The sequence below is a fragment of the Strix aluco genome, chromosome 6, assembly GCF_031877795.1.
Source record: "Strix aluco isolate bStrAlu1 chromosome 6, bStrAlu1.hap1, whole genome shotgun sequence".
Classification (NCBI taxonomy): domain Eukaryota; kingdom Metazoa; phylum Chordata; class Aves; order Strigiformes; family Strigidae; genus Strix; species Strix aluco.
The window spans coordinates 21,505,074-21,531,905 of record NC_133936.1 but is presented as its reverse complement, the minus strand read 5'-3'; the positions used below and the strand labels follow the sequence as shown (position 1 = coordinate 21,531,905).

At 37.6% G+C, this 26,832-nt stretch overlaps 1 protein-coding gene across 2 annotated transcripts; it reads left to right on the top strand.

Moving 5' to 3' along the window:
* Positions 1–1,328: 1,328 nt before the first annotated feature.
* On the top strand, positions 1,329–26,612 carry GALNT3 (polypeptide N-acetylgalactosaminyltransferase 3). 2 transcript variants are annotated; one of them, XM_074829001.1, is made up of 11 exons: positions 1,329–1,420; positions 11,482–12,080; positions 13,445–13,617; positions 14,819–14,968; positions 15,227–15,461; positions 16,225–16,342; positions 16,715–16,915; positions 18,012–18,143; positions 19,063–19,164; positions 21,778–21,930; positions 22,420–26,612. In XM_074829001.1, exons 2-11 carry the CDS (start codon positions 11,569–11,571, stop codon positions 22,540–22,542), a joined length of 1,899 nt encoding a protein of 632 aa, XP_074685102.1. In that variant the 5' UTR covers positions 1,329–1,420; positions 11,482–11,568; the 3' UTR covers positions 22,543–26,612. The 2 variants fall into 2 exon arrangements, with proteins under 2 accessions (XP_074685102.1, XP_074685103.1); XM_074829002.1 differs by lacking the exons at positions 21,778–21,930; positions 22,420–26,612 and adding an exon at positions 19,534–19,760.
* The last annotated feature ends 220 nt before the right edge of the window (positions 26,613–26,832 follow it).

Sequence of the window (26,832 nt, the reverse complement as noted above, 5' to 3'; positions counted from 1 at the left end):
TGCTAAAAGAGGAACTAAGCGAATGGTCTAAATCTTGTTCTGAAGTACTTTTTTTTTTTTTAAGGAGTTGGTATGTCTGTTAATCAGGCTTTATTCTGGAAAACAGCAGCTTTTTGCATGTTCGTGCTAGAAATTTGCCTTACTTGAAATTTGTGCTACAGAAAGTTGAATGTTGACTGTGCATGTCTTGGGTGATGTAGTACTTGCTACAGTTCAGGCCTCAACTTTCAAAGGCATAAGGAAGGGTTTTAATATGCTAGAAATACCAGAAAATATTAATTGGGATTAATTCTGTTCTAAATCTTCGTTAAGTGTTGCTGGGGAAGATGAATACAATCATAAAATACTGGTATTAACATTTTTGTCACTGATACAGAATCAGTGCCAACTCACTACTGCCAACTCACCATCTACTTGCTGAGCAAATTTAGCTACCTGCGGTTCAGCAAGCTGAAAGAAAGCAACTTTGAAGCGTTGGACTGAGGCTGTAATCGTGCTACTTTTATTTGAAAGTAGGAAGGGAGATTCTGTGCTATATTAAGGGAAGTTAGGAGCAAACTTTGTACACAATTTATTTTTTTTTCCCCCTCCCCAAAATTCAACCATGCTTTAATAGAAAAGTGATTTTATCTCTATCCCTCTGGGAAACTTTGCATTGTAAAGGAAGGGAGCTCAGTGTGATATCCTTTCTCTCAAACTCTGATCTCACCTCTAAGGGATTTTGTGTTCTGTTTCCCGGCAACGTGAGCTGGGAGCGCTTGGTCAACCACATCTTACACGACGTAACACTTAGGTGACTGAAGAAAAAACCCACAGCACCCTGCCGTGATGCTGAAACTGCGGTCTGTAATTTGGGTGTTAAAGCACGCACCGATTGCCGTGCCCTGCTGCGGTGTGCATTATGTAATTGTCTAAAAATGACATTTTCCGGCGGGTGCAGAGGGATGAGTAAAGCGTTCCGCTCCAGAAGCGGGCGTACTCCCGACTTCCTCCGGCGGCGGCAGCCCGCCGCTGGCCCCGCGGCCCCTCGCCCCCCGCCGCCGGGGGGATCCCGCCTCCCCCGGGCGGGCCTCGCTCCCGGGCCCCGGGGGGCGCGCGCGCATCGCGCGCATCCAACCCCCGCCACGCCCTGCCCTGCCCCGCCGCGCGCGGCCCCCGCAGCCCGCCGGCAGCAGCTGCCTCGCGCACCTGGGCGCCAGGTGAGGGCGGGGCCGCGCGCAGGCGCGGGGCCGCCTGCCCGCCCGCGCGCACCTGGCGGCCGCTGAGCGGAAGCCGAGTCAGCGCGCCCGGCTCCAGCCTCCCCGCGCTGTGGGCGGCCTCCGGCCGGGGCGGGGGCGGCGGGCGCCGGCTGCTCTCTCCGCTCCCTCTGCCCGCGGCCGCTCGCGCGGGCAGCGCCTTCCTCTTCCTCCCGCCGGACGAGGTAAGTGGGGGAGCCGCGGGGCGGGGGGGAGCCCGCCGGCCTCAGGAGCCCCCGCGCGGCTCCGCTCCTCAGTGGCGAGGGGCCGTGGCCGGCGGCGGGGCAGCACCCGGTGCCGCTTCTCCTCCGTTCACCGCCAGCGGTGTGGGTGCGCCTGGCGGGGCGCGGGGCGCAACAGGCGGGAGGGAGTCGTGATGTGAGGGAGAGGTCCCGGGGCAGGCGTGGGGCTGGGGCCTGCTCGGGGGACCCCCCCAGACCCCCCTTCGTAGGCGCTCCCCCACAGCTGCGCACGTTCTCACAGGCCCCACACGCGGTCCCCTCCAGTCCCACGGACGCAGCCAGCCCAGGGGCCTTGCCGGGGGCAGCCCAGCCCAGCGTGCCCCGCTCTGGGCAGACGCGGAGCGGGGCGAGGAGCTCAGGCGGCGGCGAAGGGCGCTGCTGCCTGGCAGCTGGGCAAACGGGTCTCCGGGGACCAGCCGGGCGCACTGTCCAAACCAGGAGTATTGACTGAGGGAGGTGTCTCTTGCCACGTACTGATCCCGCCCAAGTATTTGCCCACAGGACCGCACTGATTTGATAACAGCAGGGTGCTAGTTCCATTGTGTACGTTGCCAGCTTCCTTTGGTATATTTCATCCTATATGAAGAGCTTTTAAGTTACTGGATTGTCTTTTTTCTCCTGCAGTCTGTTAGTCTTACTTCGACGCAGCAGATGACAGTACTTAGAACTGACAGGAAAAGTGAATTGTAACGTAGATAACCTTAGTGTCATGGGATTTATTTTTTTTAAACTTCGTGTAAAATATGCTCGTACAAAGAAGTATTTGTTAATAAACGTTTGTATTGGTTAAATAAAAAAAATCTTACTGGAAATACGAATTTTATGTATGCATCTTAGTAGTATTTTGCATGTTAGTCTTCTGTTACAAAACAACATCTTTTATTTAAAAAATTGTAAATTATATTGATCTAGTCATCCTGGACTAAAGTCAGTGTCATGCTAGTGAGCCAAGCGACAGTTAAAGACTGAGACAGAACAGCCAACTTATGGCTTTTGGTTTCTTTTTTTAGCTAGGTTTGCTCAGTGGCCTGGTTAGGTTGGCATCTGCTGCTATCATCTCAAGGCTTCTCAATAACATAGCAAAGTAAAAATTAAGTCAGTTACAGGGAGCCCAAGTTACTATTTTTGTGCACTGTGGGAAGGAGCAGAAGACCAGTTTTCTTCCTCCTCATAACTGCTATTACCATTTATCTTTGCCCCTTTTTTTGGGTGGGGTAATGCCAGCAGCAGCCTGGACTTTTGACTTCTATCAAAATAGGAACAAGATACAATTGTGCCTTCTGTGACATTTCCCCAAAGTCTGTGGTTCTAGGCTGCAAACTTGCTTTGAGATGTTCCTTTTTGCTTTGCATAAATTTGTTGCCTGGTCTGTCTGTTCTGAGAGCTGATACCTAGTGCAGGGCTTCCCCTTTCTTTGGAACTGATGTAGAGAATCTTGTTCATAATACGAATTGCTGATCAGGTGCCTGCCAGCACTGATGAGTTCCTCCTCCTAATCTCATTTCTGTGCTTATCTTCTAGATGATTTGAAAGTGCCTTAAGTTTCTAGACCATGAAATGTTAGATTTTGTCCACTCATGTAAAGCATGATTTTATTCATTTGCTGTCTGTCTTACACATTGGCTGATTTTTCCCAAGATTCGCTGATATTGTGTGCAACAGAAAATAGTTCTGCTTACAAACAGAGAAATAATGTTGCAAAACTACTGATAGTGACCTGGTAATTAAATTCTATATTCAAATGACTATTTGTTGTTAGGTAAGAATTTTCAGCAGTGAAATGTAGCTGGAAAAGACCCAGTCAAGTGAGGAGAGGAGGAAAGCAAAGACACCTTTGGGAGATTCTGACAAAGATTAATTTAGCAGTCACTGACCCAATAAAAATCAGTGAGGAGACTTGCTTTGCTCAATACTTATTTAAACTGTAAAAGTTTAAGGCTAGTTAGGGTGCAAAACTGATTTCAAGCCCTGCACTTATTATTCAGATGCTTTTGTTATCTTAGAAACATTACTACAATCAGAAAAAAAAAAAAAATCTCCCTTGGTAATGATCCAGACACTATTTTCTGGTGCTTAAGTGAAAATCAGACACTAATCCTTCTAAGTTAAAACAGCACTTTACAGCTGCTGTGGTGCTCGTTTGTCATAATGTCATATTTAGGGACAGTCTAAAATTATTTTAAGAGAGGCCCAAACCAATCTGGCCAAGAAAAAAGGGAAACTGCAGAGTTGAGTGAAATTTAAATTTGAGTTCAGTGTATGTTTATAGTACCAGGACTGTAAAAATAAGCCATAAATATTTTTTATAATGTATGGTTACTGTATACTTTTAATATGCTATCTATTGTCACAGGGAAGGGATCTATCTATCTATCTCTGCCTACCATATACAGTGCTTTGCTGTAGAAAAATAGTAGTAGTGCTCATTTTGAAAGACTTTTTGGAAGGACTTCCATTAAAACACATAGAAGGAGGGGTGTGGGGTTTTTTTGTATATTTTTTTTTTTTTTAATCTCAAACTGCTGAAAAAGATAGTTTACAAAGTTGTATTCCAGCTAGGTGTTCTGGGCTGCTGCTGCTCTGAATTTCTTCAGCCTATTATGTTATCATCCAGTTACAGCTTCTGATTTTTCTGTAATAATCACGGGGGCAGATTACGTCCAGTCTTTGCTAGAATAATCTGTGCCCTTAATGTTTCTAAAACTAAGACTCAGGAACTGAATGCATTCAGTATTCCTCTTACAACATACTTTTTTCAGAAGTAGAACCATATTTCCACTGGCTGAGCTTCAAAGAATATACCCGCAGGAACAGTATCTGGGGTTTGTGAATCTATTTCTTTAGGTATGTGTGCCCTATCTAGGAGTGTATTCAGCAGGAATTCTTAGTGGAACAGATAGGCAAGTATCTTTTGTTGCAAGTGTAGATATAGAAACTGGCCAGCTGATTCTGTTTCTCCTTTTCCTGTGAAGTCTTAATCTTCCGCTTCTGTACAATTTGTTTTATGTTTTGTTCCTTTATTTAAACCAAGGGCTAATATTCTTGTAAACAGTAGCATAGTTTGGTAAATTTAAGCAACTGTTTTCATTTTCCCCAAATTCTGAAGTGCTTTTGAATGTTTTGGACTGTATGGAGAGCCTTCGTACTCCATATTCAGCTAAACGTGTATGAAAACTTCACTCCAAATTGGATGTTTCTTAGTCTGTCACAAGAGGAGGTAATGTGAGTGGATGTTCTTCTGGTATGTACTTCTATGAAGTGGAAATGGTTTTGTTCAGTGATTTATTTATTTTTTTGCTGGTAGAAAAAAAAACTCAATTTCCATGGTGGTAGAAAACAAGAATATCACCAAACTGATTATTTCACTAGGTAATGTTTTAGTAGCATCTACATTGGTATTCATGCAAAGAAAACAAAAAGCCCTGTCTAGAATTTAGGTTCAGAAATACCAGTGGTGAAAGTAGCACTTCTTACAGGTAAAGTATCCCAACATATGTAATCGTGTATCCTTGGCAGACTGTTGCGAATTTGGTGAAAATAGTTGATCCTGAGTGTCAGGTCTTTTTTTTTGTAAAGAATTTGTTCAGTGTTGCTATTCACACACCCACTTTCTGATTAAGGGGCCATTAAGATCTTCATGAAAGGATTGTATACTTGGATAATAATGAAAAATAGACAAGCCTTTTAATGAGACTGTGCTTCTGGAGTTATAGAAGAAATTAGATTGGGGTGAAGCAAAGTTGTGTAGTTAAATAGTTGTGAGTAGAGTAATTCTGAAGGTTTTTTCTATTTTTTAGTTATTTTTTCTTAAGCTTTTTTAGTATTTTTACTTAATATTTTATCTTTTAAATTTTTTTTATGTTCCGTAAGCAACATTCTCAGGAAACATTAAAACCCTATTTAATGTTCAGATAAAAGGAAAGTAGATTATAAAAACAGTTTTATTAAAAAAAAAAATGAGGTCAAGTATATTGTTGATACTAATCTCAACCACTGGCATGGTCTGAAAGAATTTGTGATGATTTGGGTTATCTTGACATTTTAATTTTTTTAAAAAAAATTATTATCTAACAGGGTTATTCAGACCAAGCTAACAAAAAGTCAGAGTTGTCTACATGTTGGCTACTGTAGTGAGGCTTTCTTGTAAGCCAGTGTTTTTGCACAGTCTGACATCGGAGTTAGTGGGTGGCATAATGTAACATAGACTGTATTGAATTCACATGCTACCCATGTGATGTGGTTTGAAGTAGTGTGGCAGCTGTTTTTTGGCACAAAATTTTGAAAGACTTTTGCAGTACATACTAGTTTCTGGTTATGTTCTTCTTAAAAAAATCCCTAAAATCCAATTTCTGATATTTAAAGCTAATTATTTCAGAGTGCTGTAAGAATCAGACTACTATTAGTGAAAATAACACTAATGAATAGAAGATTAAATACTTTGCTAAATAGTCACCTCAGGGAATTTAATCATGCCACATATTTCATCAGCATGTCCTGGAGGATGGAACAGTAGCTTGGTCTGTGCTTACTGACATTGCTATGCCGTAAAAATGTGTGAGGCATTTGTGGGGAATAAAGATTGTATTTCTGACTACAAAATTATCCTGGTAAAAACCCTAAGGAAGATACAGCTTTCAAGGCAGAAGTTCTTTGGACAACGTAGTCTGTGTTCTAGAAACTGCTACTATTTTGTGTAACAAAGAGCTCTTCTATTCTTGTAAGCAATATCCCTATCAAATATTTTGTCAATAAAACTACACGCAGCATTTGTCTATATCAAAGAGTTTGCTGTATGTTTGTGGCAAACAAGCATGTGTTTGTCCACTTCACCTCTACTGCACATACTATCCCAAGGCTATCACTTGATCCTTTCTTTAAAAAAGAAACATCGCTTGTTTCTGTGCGCAGCTCGCTGCCATGTATGCTACTGGAGTGTGCTAATCCACATGGAAGGGGTTAAATTGTGTTGCTCTGTTGCACCACCCACTTAGCTGGGGTGTGTTGTCTTTTCATTTCTAGGGACAGACACATTTCACCTGTGTGTTAGGGCAGCCTGCTGTAGCTAGACCTGAGCAGCCAAGACAGATGTATCCAATACAAGGAAATATGTTGTCAAAGAGAAGTCAAAGTGTATGCAAATAGAAGTGCATAGTTACATAGGAAAACAAACGCTGAATAAATTGCTCTATGTTCTTGGTTGCTCATTATGTCTGCTCATTATAGTCTTTAATAACTTATTTGTCTGAAGACAGATGTATGCAAAACATGGGTAGCGCTAGAAATATTCTGGATGGATTTTAGATTTTGGTTATTTCGATTTACGTATATCTTGACTATTGTGTTGGGTTGATCGTGAGTATTCTAAGGGTTTGTATATACTCAATTTGTGCAGGAAATATTTCCAAATAAAAACAACAGTAATTTAGATTATTTTTTGGTAAAATATGCATATGTATTCTTCATGTTTTGTGAAGAATAGCTTAGTGTGTCAGCATCAAAGGCAGCAGCAGCAGAAGTCTGAAGTATGTGCTAAAAATCTATGGAAGAAATCTTTGGTATTTTCTAGTCTATTTTTCCTTTTTTTTGTTGGAGTCAATGAAGCCAAAGTTCATGTAGTAATCGTAAAACCAGAAAAAAAAATTAAGAGGTAGTGAGCATAGTATAAGCAAATATTGCTGTGTTAATTGAAATGCTGAAGATGTACAGTGGAAATCTGACAACCGCATCTTTAACTATGTAAAGTAATTGTTAAATTAGTTAAAAGATTTCTCTGGTACTAAAGAGATAACAGATATGTAGTCATACTGTGTAATTTTTCTACCCTTTGAGTAGTCTCATGCCAGTTCATTAAAACAAAAAGAGGCGGTCGTAAATATATGACTCAAATACTGATGAAGTTTTCAAATTTAAGCATAATTTCAGCATTAAACAGTCAATGTTGCTATATAGAATTAACTTTAACTGTTCTCCTCTTGACGTATCTAATACCATCATGTTCATGAAAGCTTAACCTTTCTCTTGTCCTGAACAAATGTAAGGCTCTTACCAAAAGGAAGAGCCCTAGAAGAAGGTGGAGAACATTGTTGCATGTTTAGTGATTTAAAAGAGATTTGAGGGCAACAATGTCTGAAAACAAGCCAAGCAGCCAACCAACACTAATGCCCCCCTCCCCAGGTGTTTGCCTACTGACTGCGTAGTGGCGGCTTGTGGGATAAAGAAGTTGCCAGACCTCTCTTGAAATATCAAGTACTTCAAATGTTAAAAAAAAGTGTTTTCTTTTTTCTGTTTGAGGAAGATATATCTATATTGCTTATTGATTCCTAAGCTTTAAGATTTATTAATATCATATGCGCTTGTGTATGCTGCGCTGAGAAACAGTAATCTGATTTTTTTTTTTTATGGTGTTATATAAACGTGCCTGGTTAACAGGTTGCAGAGGCTGTAGACGCAGGCAGTAGTTTTACAAGTTACAGTCTTATTGCTGGGTGGTGATCTGTACGTATGCTTAGTGTTTTACATTGGGTATTGCATTTACATGGCAAGGTTGGGTGGCCTCTGTGTGAAGAGACCAGGGGCTGTGTCTGTGATGGACAGAGCCAGTTCCAGCCAGCTCTAAAATGGACCCACTGCTGGCCAAAGCTGAGCCACCCAGTGTAGCAGGTAGTGCCTCTGTGATAAGGTATTTAAGAAAGGTTAAAAAATGCCACACAGCAACTGTGAGAGAGGAGTGAGAGAAATAACTCTGCAGACACCAAGGTCAGTGAAGAAGGGAGGGGAGGAGGTGTTTCAGGCGCCGGAGCAGATATTTCCTGGGAGCACATGGAGAAGACTATGGTGAAGAAGGTATTTCTCTGCAGCCCATGGACTACCATGCCGGAGCAGATATCCACACTGCAGCCCATGCAGGATCCCATGCTGGGCTAGGTGCATATGCCCTGAAGGAAGCTGCAGCCCATGGATGTCCCATGCTGAAGCAGTTTTTGCTGAAGTACCATACTCCACAGAAAAGACCCATGTTAGAGCAGAGGAAAGGTGTGAAGAGGAAGGAGCATCAGAGATGAAGTGTTATAAGCTGACCACAATCTTCATTTCCCATTCCCTCTATACCACTTGGGAGAAAGGAGATAGAAGAGTTGGGAATGAAGGAGTGAAGTTGAACCTGGGGAGGTCGTTTTAGTTCTGTCTTTGTTTCTCACCATCCTACTCTATTCTTAATTGGCAACAAATTAAATTCATCGTCCTCAAGTCTGATTTCCTGCGACGGTAGTTGGTACGTGATCACACTGTCCTTATCTTGACCCATGTGCTTTTCCGTCTTATTTTCTCTCTGCTGCCATGTTGAGGAGGGGGACCAGCTGGGTGGGTGTCTGGCAGCCAGTCAAGATCAACCACCAGACATTGAGAAAACAAGGCAATTTTTATCTGGCAGTTTGGTAAAACTGGTTGCAATCCTTTCATCAGAAAATAAAGTTTTTATTCTTAGCCTTGCAGTGTATAACTATTGGTGTTGTAGTACCAATTTTTCAGCACTAAAGAAAAATGAGAAAATAATGTGTGAGACAGAAGTGGACTGGGGTTTTTTTACAGGTTTTCTTTGAAATTTTGTGAGCCTTGTGAAGCACATTTTTGGTACCTTTTAGTATCTATATAGCAATGCTGCAATGCGCTTCCTCTCTGCATTCTTGTAACAATAGCTCTATGGTAAAACTACTGTGGTTTGAATGTATAGGTTTATTTAAAAAGTTGACATAAGCTTTGAAATAAACTATAATGTGAACAAGTCCGGATGGTTAACTTATCCTGCAAATTCTTGAAGAAAACCAGGTGAGGTTCCTTCTGTTTTCTACAAGTTATATCTCTTCCTGAGTATATGTTATTTCAATTAAGAAATGCAGAATCTATTTATATTTCAAAGGATGAAATACAAAAGTTCTTTTTTGCAATTCTGTGGTCAGTAGTTAGCAAGTGGGAATTAACTGTAGCTTTTATCTAGATGCTACTTAATTATTTTCTTAGTTCACATACATGCAACTTACACAAAAATAAAGCTGTGCTTTGAATTCAGGCTGGTTGCTATTTTTCTCCTTCTTGTAAACTGCCAATTTTGCAGAGAGAATTTAATTCAAATCACTTGGATTCTGGTAGTCCTCAAATGTTTTTCATAGTTTCCCATCTTTGAAAGCTGCTGAATAATTGCTTCTCTGTGAAAAAAAAAAAAAAAAAAATAGTGGCAGAGTTCCTGAAAGAGGAGAGCTTTTTGACATTTTCTCTTGATGAGTTGCAGCAGCACGTGCCAGAAAATGCAGTACAAGTGAATGAAAAAATATACAGAATGGTTACTTGATCCTCAGGCTAAATTAACCTATTCCAAATTACCTGTATTAAGTCTGCCTTGAACATGTATGCTAGGTAGAGTTACACTCAAAGAGTTGCAGTCAATGGCTCGATGTCCAAGTGGAGCGCAGTGACGAGTGGCGTTCCTCAAGTATCAGTGTTGGGGCCAGTGCTGTTTAACGTCTTTGTTGGTGACATGGACAGTGGGATTGAGTGCACCCTCAGCAAGTTTCCCAACGACACCAAGCTGTGTGGTGCAGCCAACATGCTGGAGGAAAGGGATGCCACCCAGAAGGACCTGGACAGGCTGGAGAGGTGGGCCTGTGCAAACCTCATGAAGTTCAAGGCCAAGTCCAAGGTCCTGCACGTGGGTCAGGGCAATCCCAAACACAAATACAGGCTGGGCGATGAGTGGATGAGAGCAGCCCCGAGGAGAAGGACTTGGGAGTAGTAGTGGATGGAAAACTGAATACGACCCAGCAATGTGCACTTGCAGCCCAGAAAACCAACTGTGTCTTGGGCTGCATCAAGAGAAGTGTGACCAGCAGGTCAAGGGAGGTGATTCTCCCCCTCTACTCAGCTCTCGTGAGACCCCACCTGGAGCACTGTGTCCAGCTCTGGGGCCCCCAACATAAGAAGGACATGAACTTGCTCAAGTGAGTCCAGAGGACGCCACGAAGATGATCAGGGGGCTGGAGCACCTCCCCTGTGAGGACAGGCTGAGAGAGTTGGGGGTGTTCAGCCTGGAGAAGAGAAGGCTCCAGGGAGACCTTATAGTGACCTTCCAGTACTTAAAGGGGCCGACAGGAAAGGTGGGGAGGGACTCTTTATCAGGGGGTGTAGTGATAGGATAAGGGGCAATGTTTTTAGCCTGAAAGAGGGAAGATTTAGATGAGATATAAGGAAGACATTCTTTACTGTGAGGGTGTTGAGGCACTGGAACAGGTTGCCCAGAGAAGCTGTGGCTGCCCCCTCCCTGGCAGTGTTCCAGGCCAGGTTGGACGGGGCTTTGAGCAACCTGGTCTAGTGGAAGGTGTCCCTGCCCATGGCAGGGAGTTGGAACTAGATGATCTTGAAGATCTCTTCTAACCCAAACCATTCTATGATTTGGTGATAACTAAATTAATCTAAACATTTCCCACTTGAAATCTGATTACTTAAGTCTTATCTGAAAGTGGATGGGTTTTTTTAAATAAAGTTGATTGAGAAGTCCTTCCTGGTTTTATAGTTCACTTTTTATGTGGATCTTTCTTCCATGCAACTTGAATTTCTTGATTCCATCTGTTTTCCTTCTATCCCGTCGTTGAACTAAAATTCCATGATTCTAGAAGACTTAAAACAACACTTTCCTCTAATTTTTAAATGACTTAATTTTCCAAGATTTGGAAGAAAATTTTTGTGAAGTAGTGGCACTGTGTAGGAATAGTATTCTGTTCTTAGTGGTGTGCCTGCTTTCTGGTTCTTCTATTTCAAGTGTGTTTAAAAAAAATAAAACACGAGGAAAGTGCATTTTGGGTGTCTTATAGGTAGGTTTGAGGTATGTTTAGGATGGACACATAATGTTTGACAGTTGAGAGTTGTGAATTAATTCCTGCCCAGTAATTTTTTGTGGTTTTACATTGTCGAATATACTAGATGTCTAAATTAATACTTTTTGTTTTAATTCGCAGGTCTTATAATTTCAAGAAATGCTGTGACCTACTTGAAGAACATTATTCACAGAAACTTTTAGTCTCGTGATAATTTTTAAAACTAGAATGGCTTTGAAAAAAACACCTAAACTGTTCAAGAAACTATTTTTTCACTGGAAACTTTGGAAATTTAGCATTATTGTGTTTGTCTTTCTGGTATTTTTATTTTTATTACAAAGAGAAGTAGGTGTTCAAGATTTTAAAGATGAAGCAGGGATTGAGCCAGTTGTTGGAAAGAAAAGTCATGTATTAGGTCTAGTGTTAAATGCGATGAACAATATCAAAGGTGCAAAGCCAAAAATGCAGATAAAAGCACCTGTTAGGCAAACTAAAATTCCTGAAGAGAGACACTGTTTGCCAGGACACTATACTGCAGTGGAACTAAAACCCTTTCTAGATCGACCCCTTCAAGATCCTAATGCTCCTGGAGCTTCTGGTAAAGCATTTAAAACCATCAACTTAAATTCAGAAGAACAGAAAGAAAAACGGCGAGGAGAAGAAAAACACTGTTTTAATGCATTTGCAAGTGATAGGATTTCTTTACACCGAGATCTTGGACCAGACACTCGACCTCCTGAGTATGTTGAAATATGTATGTTCTGATAGTTGAAAAACTTGTCAGAAATGCAGACTGCAAAGTGATTTGAGTTCAGCATTAGGTGATAGTTTAAGAAAGTCTCCTAGCTATACATAATGACTGTCTGTACATAATGATCCACAGTGCCAAAACCAAGAATGTTTAGAAAGGCTCACTTCTTTCATGGTTTTGAATTCAAAGTAACCATATTTAAATAAGGTTTTCTGCTTTTGCCTTGAAGCTTCAATTTCTGAGTGACTTTCTGGAGTCAGACTGCTAAGTTTTATTTAGAAGAAAACTAAAAATGTGATTTAAACTTTTTCCCAGTCTAAATACCAGTTCTTCCCCCCCCCCCCCTTTTTTTTTCTTTTAATATTCAGTGTTAATAAAACCACCAGCATAATTTAAATAAATTAAGAATTGTAAACTGTTGAACAAGGCAATGGAAGAGCTCAGCAGTATTATAGTATTGAAAAATTTTTTTAATGAAGAGTGTAGGACTTGGGTGGAGTCAGTTTTGGTTCTGAGCAGTCTGTCAGTGTCAGATTATATGTTCTCAGCTATCTGTGTCAGAAGTAACTAACCTTACTGAGCTGCTGCTGGTAGTATGAATATCACATTACATGTGCAGCTCACAATAACCTTTGCTAGAGCATAACTGGTGAGTTTTTGCCTCTGTATTTTGTGAGGCGATGGCTGTGATAATTACCTTGGGGAGTGTCTCAGTCTCTAAAGTTGACGGGCAATAAACAGTAAGTGTGCAGCTTATGAATATAGAAGTGTTGTCATCTTGACTTGCAATTGGATTTAAAGTTATGTTCAGAATACATCAATCTTGAAAGACTGTGGCTTTAAAATTTTCACTTGAATGGAATATGCTGCCCTAAGGATTATATGGTATTCCTACAAAATTTTGGAATTCTGAATTAGATCTATTTCTCCTTGCAAACTCTGCATTCTTCTAATAAATATTCTTCTTTGTAGTTTTGGGTTCCAACAGTAATGGTGACTTAAACTGATTTTGCAGCTCAGTATCTGCTGCTCTCAGTAGAATAACATGTATTTTCCTGAGGAAGACCTGGCTGCTGTATGAAATGTACTCAAATGTTTGTGAGACATAAGCAGAAGTGTCAGTTGTTCAGCTGGAATTCTTGTTCATCATATTTTTAAACTAATATTTTCTACAGCTTCTCCAGTTGGAGCACCTGCCTTTGTGTTTCAAAACTGGGATAGAAAGTGAAGAATCTGAAATATTTGATGTCCATACTTATAAAGCTTTGTGCTAGAAAGAGAAGGGTTTCTTTTAAGAGTTTGAGTCAAACCTTTTTATCCATTTTGTAACATTTGACACTTTCTAATCTGTAGATGTATTGAACAAAAGTTTAAGCGTTGCCCGCCATTGCCAACCACAAGTATTATAATAGTTTTTCATAATGAAGCATGGTCTACTCTGCTCAGAACTGTTCACAGCGTGATGTATACATCTCCTGCCATACTGTTAAAGGAGATTATTTTGGTGGATGATGCCAGTGTGGATGGTAAGAAGTCTCTATTTTCTCTTGTTTTTGTTTTTGTTTTTTTAAGACATGTTAGGATTGCAGATAAATTGGTTAAAAGAGGTTATCTCTTTACCGCCATTAACATGTATAACAGTATTCAAAGTGGTTTTGTTCCTTTCTTTTTCTATAAAATAGTTCTTCCCCATCTTTTTTTTTTACAAGGTTGTCAAATATGAAATTCTCACCCTTTAAAAGCTTTTTAAACCCCATTTCTGATTATTCCGATTCTAGTGCTGCTTAAACTGCATAACTATTCGCATGACAAGTAGCTCTGTAATTTGTGCTTCAAACCAATTACAATTTATAGAACAAAGTATCCAAGGATAAATTGGCTAGTGCTGGTAGCAATTTGCATTTTATCATAGTGATTGTCTTTATGCAAATTAATTTCATTAATATGAAGGGAAATGTCTTTTCTAGAAAGTAAAATTATTTAATGGAAAAATAACCTTCAGTACTCAAGTTGACTGCCAAAAATAATTGAATGTATACTAAGTGTGATCACAAATGCAAGTTCAAAAAAATTTACATGCTTACCTTTAGATGAACATGTCTATACATACATGCTTATATTAATGTAGTTACACTTTTTGCAAGTCTGTATTTAGCATACTGACACACTTGGATGTGAAGTATATTTAGTAGTACAGTTTAATACTAAGGATGGGCAGAGGAAGGAAGATGATGTGGGATGTTTGTTGAGGGATGTGGGGTTGTTTCTCAAATTTTGCGTGTTTAAAGAGTTTTTTATATAGCTTCTGTTGCTATTGTAAATATTGTAGCCTTTGAAAACTAAAATGTGCTGTCATTAAGGAAAAAAATTGCATGTTCTGCAGATAACTTGAGTAAATAGGTCCATGAGCTGTTTGCTCTGAAAATGGATTTTGAATTGATACTCAAAGTGTTAATACTGCAGAAGAAATGTACTAGTACATGTCCTTTCTCTTTTAGAGTGTTTTTAGTGTTCCATCTCCTGTTGTCTGCCAGTCACCTCTTCCTACACCTCCATGTCCAACAAAACTCAGCCCCTAAAAATAATGTTCAGCAGTCAGGAATTGTTTACTGCTTTGATGTTGAGGTCATTTGTGGGATTAATGTGAATTGTTAGTTTAATAATGTAAAATTTTAGGCAGTGGCATGTATATACACTGAATATCCTGAAACCGATTTCTCTTTCTAGAATACTTGCATGATAAACTAGATGAGTATGTGAAACAATTTCAAATAGTTAAAGTAGTCCGTCAAAAGGAAAGAAAAGGTCTAATCACTGCACGGTTATTGGGAGCTTCAGTAGCAACAGGAGAGACCCTGACCTTTCTGGATGCTCATTGTAAGTGCAACCTGTAACTGTGCCAGGTCTGGTTTATAATGCTGTTGTCTTTGATTTAACTTTGCAGGTTTTTTAATGAATGATGAACATTAGCAATGTATCATCTTTCCTATTGCTGTTTTATATTCTTGAAAGTATAATTAGCAATGCCGTTTAAAAGCAGTGCATATTGACTTGCTGCGGGCATGTTAAAATATTCCCTGTGTACTACTTTATAGCCAAGTAAAAATTCAGTGCTTGTTCCCATTTTCTCCATAGGTGAATGCTTTTATGGCTGGTTAGAGCCATTATTGGCAAGAATAGCTGAGAACCCTGTTGCCGTTGTGAGCCCTGATATTGCTTCTATAGATCTCAATACTTTTGAATTCAGTAAACCATCTCCTTATGGGCATAGCCACAACAGAGGAAATTTTGATTGGAGTTTGTCATTTGGATGGGAGTCTCTTCCTAAACATGAAAATAAAAGAAGAAAAGATGAAACCTATCCAATTAGGTAAACATAATTTCAATAATATTTTAAATCCTTCAGTTTTCATTTTTTTCAATGAAGAGCAGTTTGTAAATGAACTAATTCTTCAGATGAGTATGATCAGAAGTCTTTGCACCTTACATGGTTTTTGTAATACTTTCTCTAAGAACCACACTGTGAATTTTAAAGTTTTCATAAAAACATAATCTCCTTAAGACAGTAATTGCTCTGCATTACCTGTTTTCTACATATACTTGGAACATAATAAGCAATTTCTATATATGTTTTTTTGTCAGGAGGGAGGGGGGAGAGGAGTATTATAAACAGTTCTTTTCAGAGATAGTACCACAGATTCTGGCTCCTCATTCATCATCCTTGAAAGGATGACAACAGGGTACCAAAATACTAGGCTGTTGCAGTGGTGCATTTGATAATTGTATGTGCTTTGGCCGCAGACAGATTACTGGTCTGGAGGAGTAATGACTTCGCCTGATATCCTCCAGACAGGGAAAAAATGTTATTTTTTCTGATGCTGTCTTTTATACCAGCAGTCATTAGTCTAACCCAGTTGTTAATAAATGACAATAAAACTGTCAAATGAGACTCGATAGGACAGATTTAATTGCTTGAAGTATTACCTATGCCAGGAAAATGTATCAATGTAGTGAAACACTGGTCAATGCACGGAAACTTCCTAGATCAGTTATACCATGTTTTTACATCTATATTAAAAAAAAAACAAAACTATTTGAATCCTGTCTTCCTCAGTAAATTTCTCTTTTTGCAGAACACCTACTTTTGCTGGAGGTCTCTTTTCAATATCAAAAGACTACTTTGAACACATTGGAAGCTATGATGAAGAAATGGAAATATGGGGGGGTGAAAATATAGAAATGTCTTTCAGAGTAAGTTTGGCTATTTAATTAGCAGTGATCTCCATACTGACAGCGTACAGGATTTCTGAGGACAAATTAGTATTAGATCTTGAGTTCTCTGCTGAATCAGCCAACATGGAAAACAAATTACTAATGACCAATGAAATAAAATATGAACATGCCTACTGAACTGATTTTTTTTTTTTTTAATGTGTTTAGGGTTGATAGCTGAAATGTACATTTCCAGGGTCTACCTGATTAGGAAATTCACTTATGGTATGCCTGATATATGTACTCTTGCTAGTGGTTTGGGTTTTTTTTCTGGTGAATAATAACATTGCTATTTTTTCCACCCCCTTAATTCTAATTGCAGTACACTTACACAAAAAATGTTATTATTAGGTATGGCAATGTGGTGGACAGTTGGAGATCATGCCTTGCTCTGTTGTTGGCCATGTCTTTCGCAGCAAGAGCCCCCATACTTTCCCAAAAGGTACTCAAGTGATCACACGTAATCAAGTACGCCTTGCAGAAGTGTGGATGGATGAATATAAAGAAATATTTTACCGAAGAAACACAGAGGCAGCAAAAATTGTGAAACAAGTAGGTGGTGGTGGTGGTATTAGAAATCACACTTGCTGCGTTGAAAGTTTTGGTGAGCAAAAGTTATTTATTGACAAAGTATGTAAGGATTCTAGATATTTTTATGAAAAGAGAGTTCAGTTTGCTTAATGCTGGAGCCCCAACACACATGAAAAAAATGCTCGGGTGGTGATAGTGTTAGTTTGTGTGGTGGGGTTTTTTTATTAGTATGGTTTTTTCATATATTCTCTAAAATCCTGGGTTGTTTGCATTGAACGGCTACTGGAACTACCAGAAGAGCATGAGAAAAGCTACTGAGCATAGAAAATGCAAACTAACTTATTTTTTGGAGTGAGAAACATAATGTCTCATTAGTCTCAATTTACTTAGTATTTTTACTTTAAAAGCAGATTTTGTTGTTCTTTAGCTGCAGAATAAAGCTTGTTCAATAATACGTATCCATCCTGTCTCTATCTGCTTGAAAACTTAAGTTAAATTCAGGGTGTTTGAGTGTTGGTTTAGTTATTTTTGTAAGTTTTCTGGAACTTTTGTCTTTCACCAGCTGGAATTTAGAGTTTTCTTCAAGAAGGTTTTTTTTCTCCCTTCGAATGATAATTTTTTGTGACTATTATATCACTAATAGCATTAGATTTCCTAGGAGTGTTTAGTAGCTGGACAACTGAATTTTGTCCATACGATTCTTCATTATACTGACTATTATGCTAATTATTTAATCAATCCAATTCATTATTTCAGCTCACTCTCTTTTTGTGAGATCAGTTAACTTTATAGCTGTCATCAGTATGGTGGTGTTTGTACTTTCCCACTTCATGGCACTGTGTTAAAACTCTTGGGACTAAGGATACTTCTGTTTTTTCCATGTTGCAATGTATTTTTCTTGCATATGCTTTGAAATACTGCAGGCAGGATGTTATGACACTGAAAAACAAACAGTAGATACTGTAGTACAGTATTTAAAAAAAAAAATCAACAAATGAAGCTTAAAACTTGTTTAATGCTACAATACAGAATATCGTACATTTATGCATACAAAATTGATATTAGTAACATTAGTATATTTCTTTTCCATCCTTCCTTACATCCCTTCCTCTAACAGAAAACATTTGGAGACATCTCAAAAAGGCTTGAGTTAAGACAGCGTCTGCAGTGTAGAAATTTTACTTGGTATCTCAGTAATGTTTATCCAGAAGCATATGTGCCAGACCTGAATCCTTTGTTTTCTGGATATGTAAGTTTATTTATTTCCTATAGTCTTCCATAATCTTCTGTGCTACCTTAGCCATACCGTTTACATTTTAGCTATCATTAACTGCTCTACGGTTTTCTTGTCACTACTCTGGACAAAGAATCTATTCTGCATACCTCGCTATCTGAATATTTTATAGCTTTCTCAGTGGTGATATGAAATTTAAGCAAAGCTTCTTAACTAACAGCCTTGCTTAACGGGATCTTACAACCTGCTAAGATAAGCAACATTCTACCTATCACTAACAGTTAAGATAATACAAAAGTACTAAGCCAGTGGTGAGAGATTTCCTGAATTACCAAGGTAAATTTAGCTTTATATAGTAAGAAGTCAGAGAATTTTTAGTTCATGTTAATAAGGAAAACTGGTGAGCTGTTTGCTTCTCAGAATTAGGTTTATGATGAGGCAAATATGTATTTATAGTTATACATATGTTTTTTAAAAGACCATTGCATTTTCTCTGGCAAATAACTTCTTAGACATTGCATTGCTAAAACCAAAAAACTATTAAACAACTAATAATTCTTAGTTTGAGATGAATGTGAATGTCTAGTATGTATTTACAATTAAAACTTCCCCTTCCTCCCATTTTGAATATTTTATGTGTTTCTGTTCAAATTGTAATTTGAATAACAGTAACCTTGTAGCTTAATAATAACCCAGTAGCCTAATAATTCACAGTGTGTGGCTGCAGACAACCATAATGTAGTTACTAGGCTTTTAGTTAGAAAAGATTAACCGAGAGACTAGAATTTTTAGATTTGACCATAGCAGAAATTAAAAATGAACTAAAAACTGTAATTGTTGTTAAGCCAAAGGTTTGTTTTGTGCAGAAGTTTAATTTTTTGCCATCCCCACTGAGCTGCTTTCTTTTTTTTTCCTGATAACACCCTTTCTTTAGTTAAAAAATATTGGGAAACGCATGTGTCTGGATGTTGGTGAAAATAACCATGGCGGCAAACCATTGATTATGTATTCTTGTCATGGACTTGGAGGAAATCAGGTAAAATATTTGATACCTGATTTTTATGATCTATTCAGCTGTAACTTTACCATATTAAAGCTTTTCATTTATTTCAGAGAAATGAACTCATTTTTAATATGAATTTCGCTCTTTTTTTAAAAAATTATTTTGAGTTAGTTCCTATATATAGTTCAAGGAAAATTTCATACTGCTCTTCATGTCGTGTCCTGCTTCTAACATTTCATGTTCAGCATACAGATTCAGATTTTTAACACAATTGCACTGCTTCACTTGATCTTTCTGTGCAAAACCTTTTCATCTTACCCTTACTACTTTCTTGTAAATGTTTGTCTTCTTAATTCTTCCTTTCCTTATGCTTCCTCCTATTGCTTCTTTCTCTGCCACCAGGACTTGCACTGTCAAGGAAGATGGTGGGAATCCAGCCAGTGGGAGACCGAGTGGCCAGGCCTGAGCCACCTTCCCTATCATGCTTGCACCCTCATAGTCTGAGGTCAAAGTGGTCTGTCCTGTACTGCCTAATGCAAGTGAATAATATGATTGAATTTGTCCAAGAAGAGCTTTTTGATGCATAGCTCTTGGAGGCAGCAGTGGTGCTCTGTTTCTTCTACAGTATGACTTGCAATAGATGTCAGACACTGAATCCTTCAGGCACTACTGTAATACTAATAAAAGTAGCATCTCCTTCCCTGCCCAGAAATGAACACTTCTCTGTTGCCTTAAAGAGTTATTCCGTGAATAAAATTTATTAACTGTAGATCCTTAATAACTAAAGGTCAACAAAGGTTTAAATGTTTTTGTTAGAATACAGTTGTAATTTTTCTTTTTTTTTTTTTTTATGAAATCTTCAATCTTAAAAGCCATCCATTGATGGCACTGTGAAAACTCTGACACGTGATCATAGTTAATTGATACTTTCCTAATCACTTTTTGTGGGAGATGGAATACTGTCTAGATTAATAACTACCCTGTTACGTTAGCTTCTTACAGTATTGAACTTCTTTTTTTATTCCGTTGTGGATTAATACTATATTAGCCTTTTCACATTGTCACAGTCATTAAGGCAGGAACACTGTACTAAGACATTGTATTAAGAGATCTGCTGTATGCTTCTGTTGTCTCTAAGTTATCTTGGACTGTACTAAAACTCTATGCTTTCCTCCTGCCATAGAATAACAGTCTAAATCCCTTTAAATGTCAACCTTCAGAGAATTTTAGTATAGGTTTGCTGGTTATGAGATGTGGATGTTTACTTACTTAACATTCTCATTACAATACTCTATTTTCAGTTGGTTTATGTTCTTCATCAGACTTTAGCAGTACAGGCTGAAATTTTCCATATTACCTGTGGTCTTTGCCATATATTTGAGATGGGAGAAAGGAGCAGAAGAGAGAACCTAGTTTTCAGATTTGTACATAAATTGTTTATCATTCTTCCTTTTTAGAATATCCTGGGGCTGGGAACATGTCCATCTCAATATCCAAAATTAATGAAGTTTTAAACCTAGCTTTCAAGTTGTATTGTCAGGGTTTGCAGAGATTCTGGAGTTCAAAAAATAAATTAGAACAGATTAAATCAGATTAACAGATTTAGAATAAATTATCATGTCTGAGAGCTAAGTGACTAAGCAGGTCAGTCCTGTCAATACCTGTTTCAGGGAGTTACGCTGAATGCAGAAACTTAACAGTGAGATGCCCATTTGTTCCTCAGCGCTATTCCCATTGATGCAAAGGCAGTGAGGAGGCAGAAGCTGGTCAATTGGACAGATAGTTGAAGGCCACAGGGAGCTAACTGAGCCTGCTTTCCATAGTCAAAGGAAAGATATGGTGAAAAAGTCTGACATACAGAGCCAAGAAACAGTGGTAGTGGGATGTAATTATAGGAACTCTGCTGTTTTAATGAGGTAGAAAAGGAAGAGACCAGGATGGTAGGGTAGGACTAGAGGTAAAAAAAAGGACAGCTGTGTCTGTAACTGTTAGAATTAAATACCTGTTAAGACTGGAATTATAGCCTAGAATTCCTGAGCCTTAAGGGAACTTTGGTGTCAGGAACTAATGGTAAAATTCACTCATAAAACACATGCTTATATTACTTTTCTAATGGCTAGCTCAAAGAGAACATAACAGCATCCTATTGTTAGCATTTATTGTTTAGATCAAGCAGCAAAAGTTGACGTACAGCAATCAATATTGTTCTGAGTGACAATTTGGTTTTTGGTTGCTCTAATAAAAAAAAATAATCCAGCAACAAAAATTGAATACAGATTTTTAAAGTTTAAAAATGCCAAAATTTAAGTTATCCATACAACTATTCAGTTCGTCTCCTTGAATTGTATATGATTCCTGGGGGAGCAAGCGATGAGATCTGGCATCATAATGCATATGCACCAACTGTCATTTGCAGTTTATACATTTAAGTACTTCTAAATATATTGCATTAGTATTAAAAAATGCTTTTAGTTTTGTAAATACTTTTAAAGCATGTATGCTGAAAATCAGAAAATTGATTCTGTAGTCTCAAATTGTTGAATAACAAAAGAAATATATTTGTGTATTGGAATTTCAAAGGACTAATTTAGTTTAATGCTCTTGTTTGTGTTTATTTACTGAAATTTTTAAAAATTATTTAAATAGTACTTTGAATATTCTGCACACCATGAAATTCGACATAACATTCAGAAGGAGCTTTGTCTGCATGCTTCTAAAGGACCTGTGCAGCTTCGCGAATGTAACTACAAAGGCCAGAAAACCTTTGCCGTTGGAGAAGAGCAATGGCTGCATCAAAAGGTATTTAGACTGTGCAGTGAATCAGCATTTTTATCGGTGATCTTTTATATGGGTTTAATTTTTGATTTCTAATAAAAGAGAAAACCCCAAGGAAACAGAACTCTGAAGCCAAAAAGGAGTAAGTTTATTTCTGTGAGGAAAATGTAGATCATTTCAGCTTTTCAGTTACCAGATCAAAATGTGATGATTTCACTATTTCAAATGTAAAGTCACTTAAAGCAGTTGATATCCTTTAGTGTGTGTGTCTGGGCATCCACCTGGAAGTCAGTCCATATGTTTTGTATCTTTTAAAATATTTTTTAAAATTTTGCTAACAGAACAAGCTGGCACTTGCATATACTACTCATGTTTGCTTGCTACCCACCCTCTTCACTATCTTTATGGCCTTACTCTTTAACAACAATAAACTTGAGAAAAACAAAGAGTGGGGGGAAACAGCACGTTTGTTGTTTGTTCACTTTTTTTTCCTTCCTTTTTTACTCACTTTAGGATCAAACTCTGTACAATGCAGCACTACATATGTGCCTTACAGGAAATGGAGAACATCCGAGTTTGGCATCCTGTAATCCATCAGACAGCTTCCAGAAGTGGATCTTTGGCCAGAACAATTAAGATTTTATATTTATGGGCCAGGAGCATTTGATTAAAAGATCCATTCTAAACTGTGATCATATATGTGTACTGCATTTTTAAGTGATACATACTTTAAATGCAAAATGTTTAAAGTTTCTTTTCCCTCTTATTTAAGTTGGATATAAAATATGTCATCAGAGATTCCCTAGGAGTCTGTTATACCAAAGATGATGGAGATGCTAATTAAGAAAAATGTTTACAATATTTCTATGGTAAGACTTTATATGTTGACCACTGATTCATGGATCCTATAGTCCTTTTTCACCTTGGGAACCACATGTATATTGTTTTTCCACATGTTGTAAGTACTTCTGAAGAAGCCTCATTTTCTCTGTAGAGTTATGAGAAATTGAGTACTGCCTAAAAACCAAGACACTTTATATGTATATTTTTATGCTCAATTGGTTGATTTAATTTTTTTTAATCATTTACTTTGTGAACCTTTCTCAGTAATTTTTAAGTTCCTTCACTTGAAAAATTAAATATTTGACCTTCAGGTTGAAGCCAAATAGGCTACCACACTGTGCTCATCTTCGAGTAAGTAGATTCTTCTTTTGTAGAAGAAAAATAATTTTTACTGAAATATGTATGTATAATTATTTCAATGGAAAATCTGCTTATTCTGATATTAATCTTTGTTTAGCCAAAACTTTTTGTACAGGTTTTTTGTATTTCATGAACTGTAAAATTTATGACAAAGTTATATTGTAATAGATTTCTGAGCTGCTTAACATTAACACATTTTTTTCATTAATGCCTTTAAATTACATTATCTGCTAAACCCACTTTTTTTCCTATTTTTTAGTGATTTATGCAGTGTTTACCTAACAGGTTTCTAATGTTATCTGTACATAATTTCTTGTGCGAAAGCTTGCATGTTGATTTTTTTTTTTTTCCTGCTGTTGCCATTTCCCCTTTTACAAAGGACTGACCTCAGTTTTATCAGTCTAAGACAGACCTTGGCCTTCCTAACTATTCTACTAGATCTATTCATGAAATATTGTGTTCTTGTAAGCATCCACAAGTTTATGTCAATAGATCATTTACAGCTATGACTTCATAAATAGCCTTCCTTTGATTAAGTATTTAAATATGTGTATATTTCTTTGGTTATTTTACTGGATGCATCGTTGTTAAACACTCTCCAGTTAGTCTTCCATTGCAATCACCAGTCATGCCCATTTTCTGACTGTGGTTATCTCAGGCCTTCTTTAATGAAGGTAACTCTTCTGCACAAGAAATACGCTCTTTAGGAACAGAGAAGTGCACATAAAATGTCTACTTCAGGGTATGAATGTGAGATTAATGACCGTCCCACCCTTAAAGCGGCTAAGGTCATGTTAAAAATGCACTTTAATAAGGTAAACTTTATTTCATAATAAAATTTTATATTCTGATTTAGAGAATACTTAACTGGTTTATGCAAATTATGGAGGTTTAAAATTAACCTTAAATTTGCATGTGTTATGATATGGAGGGAAACTGGCTATGAAATTAAAATAAACTTCTGGGAAGGGAAAGAAGCAGCAGAATAAAAACAAGGAAAAGACTCACTGTTGTCTAGAAGTGCCAGTGTTATTAAGTAGGGATGAGGAAGATCAAAGGTAAAAAGGTAGTTAGACTTTGCAGCTTGTCGAAAGAATTGTGTTGAACATCTACAGTATCTATTCAAATGGAAGAAAATAGGTGTAATATCAACCATCTTAATTATTAACTCTTTAATGACTGAATCTCAAGAAATGTGAAATCTCAGCAGTGAAAACTTGAGCAGGCCTAGTTAGATGCAGCTAGTAACAGTATATTTAGGAAATGCTTAGTATGTCCTTTAAATACTGTACTCATAAGGGGAGGGCGGACTAAAGAAAAAGTTAGGGCTGCCAAAAGGAAAAAAATTACAATTTTTAAAGTGAAGACAAAAAAAGTATTTGGCTGCATGATCAAATATAAAGCTGTGAATAAATTTGAAGGGGGTGGGTATTAAATATTGAATAGGACAAAACCCACTAATATTAAATTTGTCCTTTTGTCCTGGTAAATAAATAATATCATTACAGATAAATGCTAATTTATCTATAGAATCTGGTGGATGGATGATGTTGTGGGGTTTTTTTATTTCTAATGGGTGGAAGGAGCCTGTCTTTTGGTTAATTTAACAGTATCTGACTGAGTTCAGCTTCTGAATAAAGCAAGAGGTAATCTTTTCAGTAGGTCTAAGTCATCTAAAAGACAAGTGAATAAGCAAGGATCAGCAAGAATTTGTCAGAAGCATTAACTTAAGCTAATTTCTTTTTCTGGCTTGATAATCATGCCTTTGAGTCATGTCTTGGCTTCTGTAAGGCTTTTGGTGACATCTTTGAGAATATCCTGTGAAGTTAAAGTTGTATGACTTAAAATAACTTGCTACAGTGTGGGCATAAATTGTCAAAACGACCGTACTGGGAAGGGTTATTAATGCCAATGAGAAACTGGAAGGCTGTATCAAGTGACATTGCACCAAGATCTGTCTGTTCCCTCTAATAAATACTTCCATAATTCAGTAATGAAATATGAAGTTCTATTATTACTTTCACAGATCAAACCAATATTGGAAGGGCAACAAATGCTCTTGGCAAACTGGAGAAGTTGAGGAAAAACAGGATGCAGGTCAATGAGAAAATTTTTCAACAAATATAAATAGAGGATGTGAGATTACATAGATAGCACCTGTGCCATGTTACACCCCCAGGTATGAAATGGAAACTGAGTGTTCAAGGAATCTGTTCTGAAAGACAAGGTATTTAGCATAGCTGTTTAAAAGGACTGGACTTCTCTTAGTTCCTAATTTGTGTTATACAGCAAATGTATTACATTATTTTTAATAGCACTAAAGGGTTATTTCCTCATGCAACCTCCTCTTAAAAACTTGTCAGATTGGAATTTGCATATATGAAACATCATTTATCTACTCATTACCAGTTTTTATTTTTAGAGGTAACATTCCAAACCAGGATAGAATTTAAATTGCAAGGAAACAAGGGTTCTGTTGCGCTTGGAGGTAGGAATCTCTTCATGAGCAGTGCTAGAGGAGCTCCACTTTTTTGTTTTCTAGTTGGTAATCTAAGACCATATTATAGCAGATATAGCAGTACATGTACTTGTCACTGTTTTCTAAAATTAGTTATCGCAGGTCACCTAGTTATTATATTTTGTGTTCAGTTCCAGCTGTGGAAGGGGAAGACTTATTCTGTGATTTAAAATTGTCTTTAAGATTTTCCTATCATTTTTTGAGACTTGGTTTCTGGCCTAACATAGGTCAAAAGTCCAAAATTCGTAATACACTTTAACATAAGGTTTTTTTTAACGATTGCTACTATTGCAAACACTCTAACCTTTTTTTTATATGATTACTACCTGTTCTTTAAACTATGAGTGACATTTTAGTCTATTTTTGCAGTATTTAGTACAACAGCAATTCAGTCTTACTTGGACTCCCTACTACCTGCCAGAAAAGACGGAAGATCTATAGAGGAAGACATTAAGTGACTTTTTTTGTTCTATTCTGTTCAAAGATCTGAAATTAACTTCTGGGTCTACGTTGAGTATTGCACTTCCAAATATGCATATATATGTGTGTGTGTGTATATATATAGATATCATACAATTTTAGAAGAGCAATAAGAGATCTGTAAATATGATTGGAGGTTTAGAAAATATTTTTTTAAAAGTTAATTACATTTTTTTAAAAAAATACTTTTGAAAAAGTAATAACAAAGCAGCAGTAAGAAAAATTGCAAGCAGTTCACGTGTTAGCCATTGTGCATTTTCTCTGTGCTTTTCTAGCATCAGTCTTGAATCTTTCCTGAAAAGTAAACTGGTTTGCAGGTGTTTTTTAGAGGGCAGAAGCAGATGTTCTCCTTGGCATAGCTTATTCCTCCAGCATGATTCTCTTGATTAATTATAGTACATTCTACAAAGCAGTACTAACTTTTCTGTACTTTATGTTTTGCTGTATACATCTCTTTAAATATGTTGAATTACTCTTAACTAAGAAATAAATGAAACTGAAAGAACTTGTGGACACTACTTCCTTTTAAAGAATAATCTCCCACAGTTTGGGAATTAGCCTTACATAATTTTATGCATCTGATCAAGTTTATAGTATTAGATTGCAAGGTAAGGGGCTTGATTTCAGTGGCTAAGTTGTCAGAACTGCAGCCAGTCCTTTGAACTTCTTGTGCACGGATCTCTTTGAAGGTTGTACTTTCTATCAAACGTTCCAAGGGAGTGACA

What these genes read in the sequence shown, in the direction of transcription:
- GALNT3 (XM_074829001.1), top strand. Translation starts at nt 11,569, where the DNA reads ATGGCTTTGAAAAAAACACCTAAACTGTTCAAGAAACTATTTTTTCAC. An exon ending in GGATGATGCCAGTGTGGATG is followed by an intron (nt 13,618 to 14,818) that starts GTAAGAAGTCTC and finishes TTCTCTTTCTAG; the next exon opens with AATACTTGCATGATAAACTA. An exon ending in AGCAATGGCTGCATCAAAAG is followed by an intron (nt 21,931 to 22,419) that starts GTATTTAGACTG and finishes TACTCACTTTAG; the next exon opens with GATCAAACTCTGTACAATGC.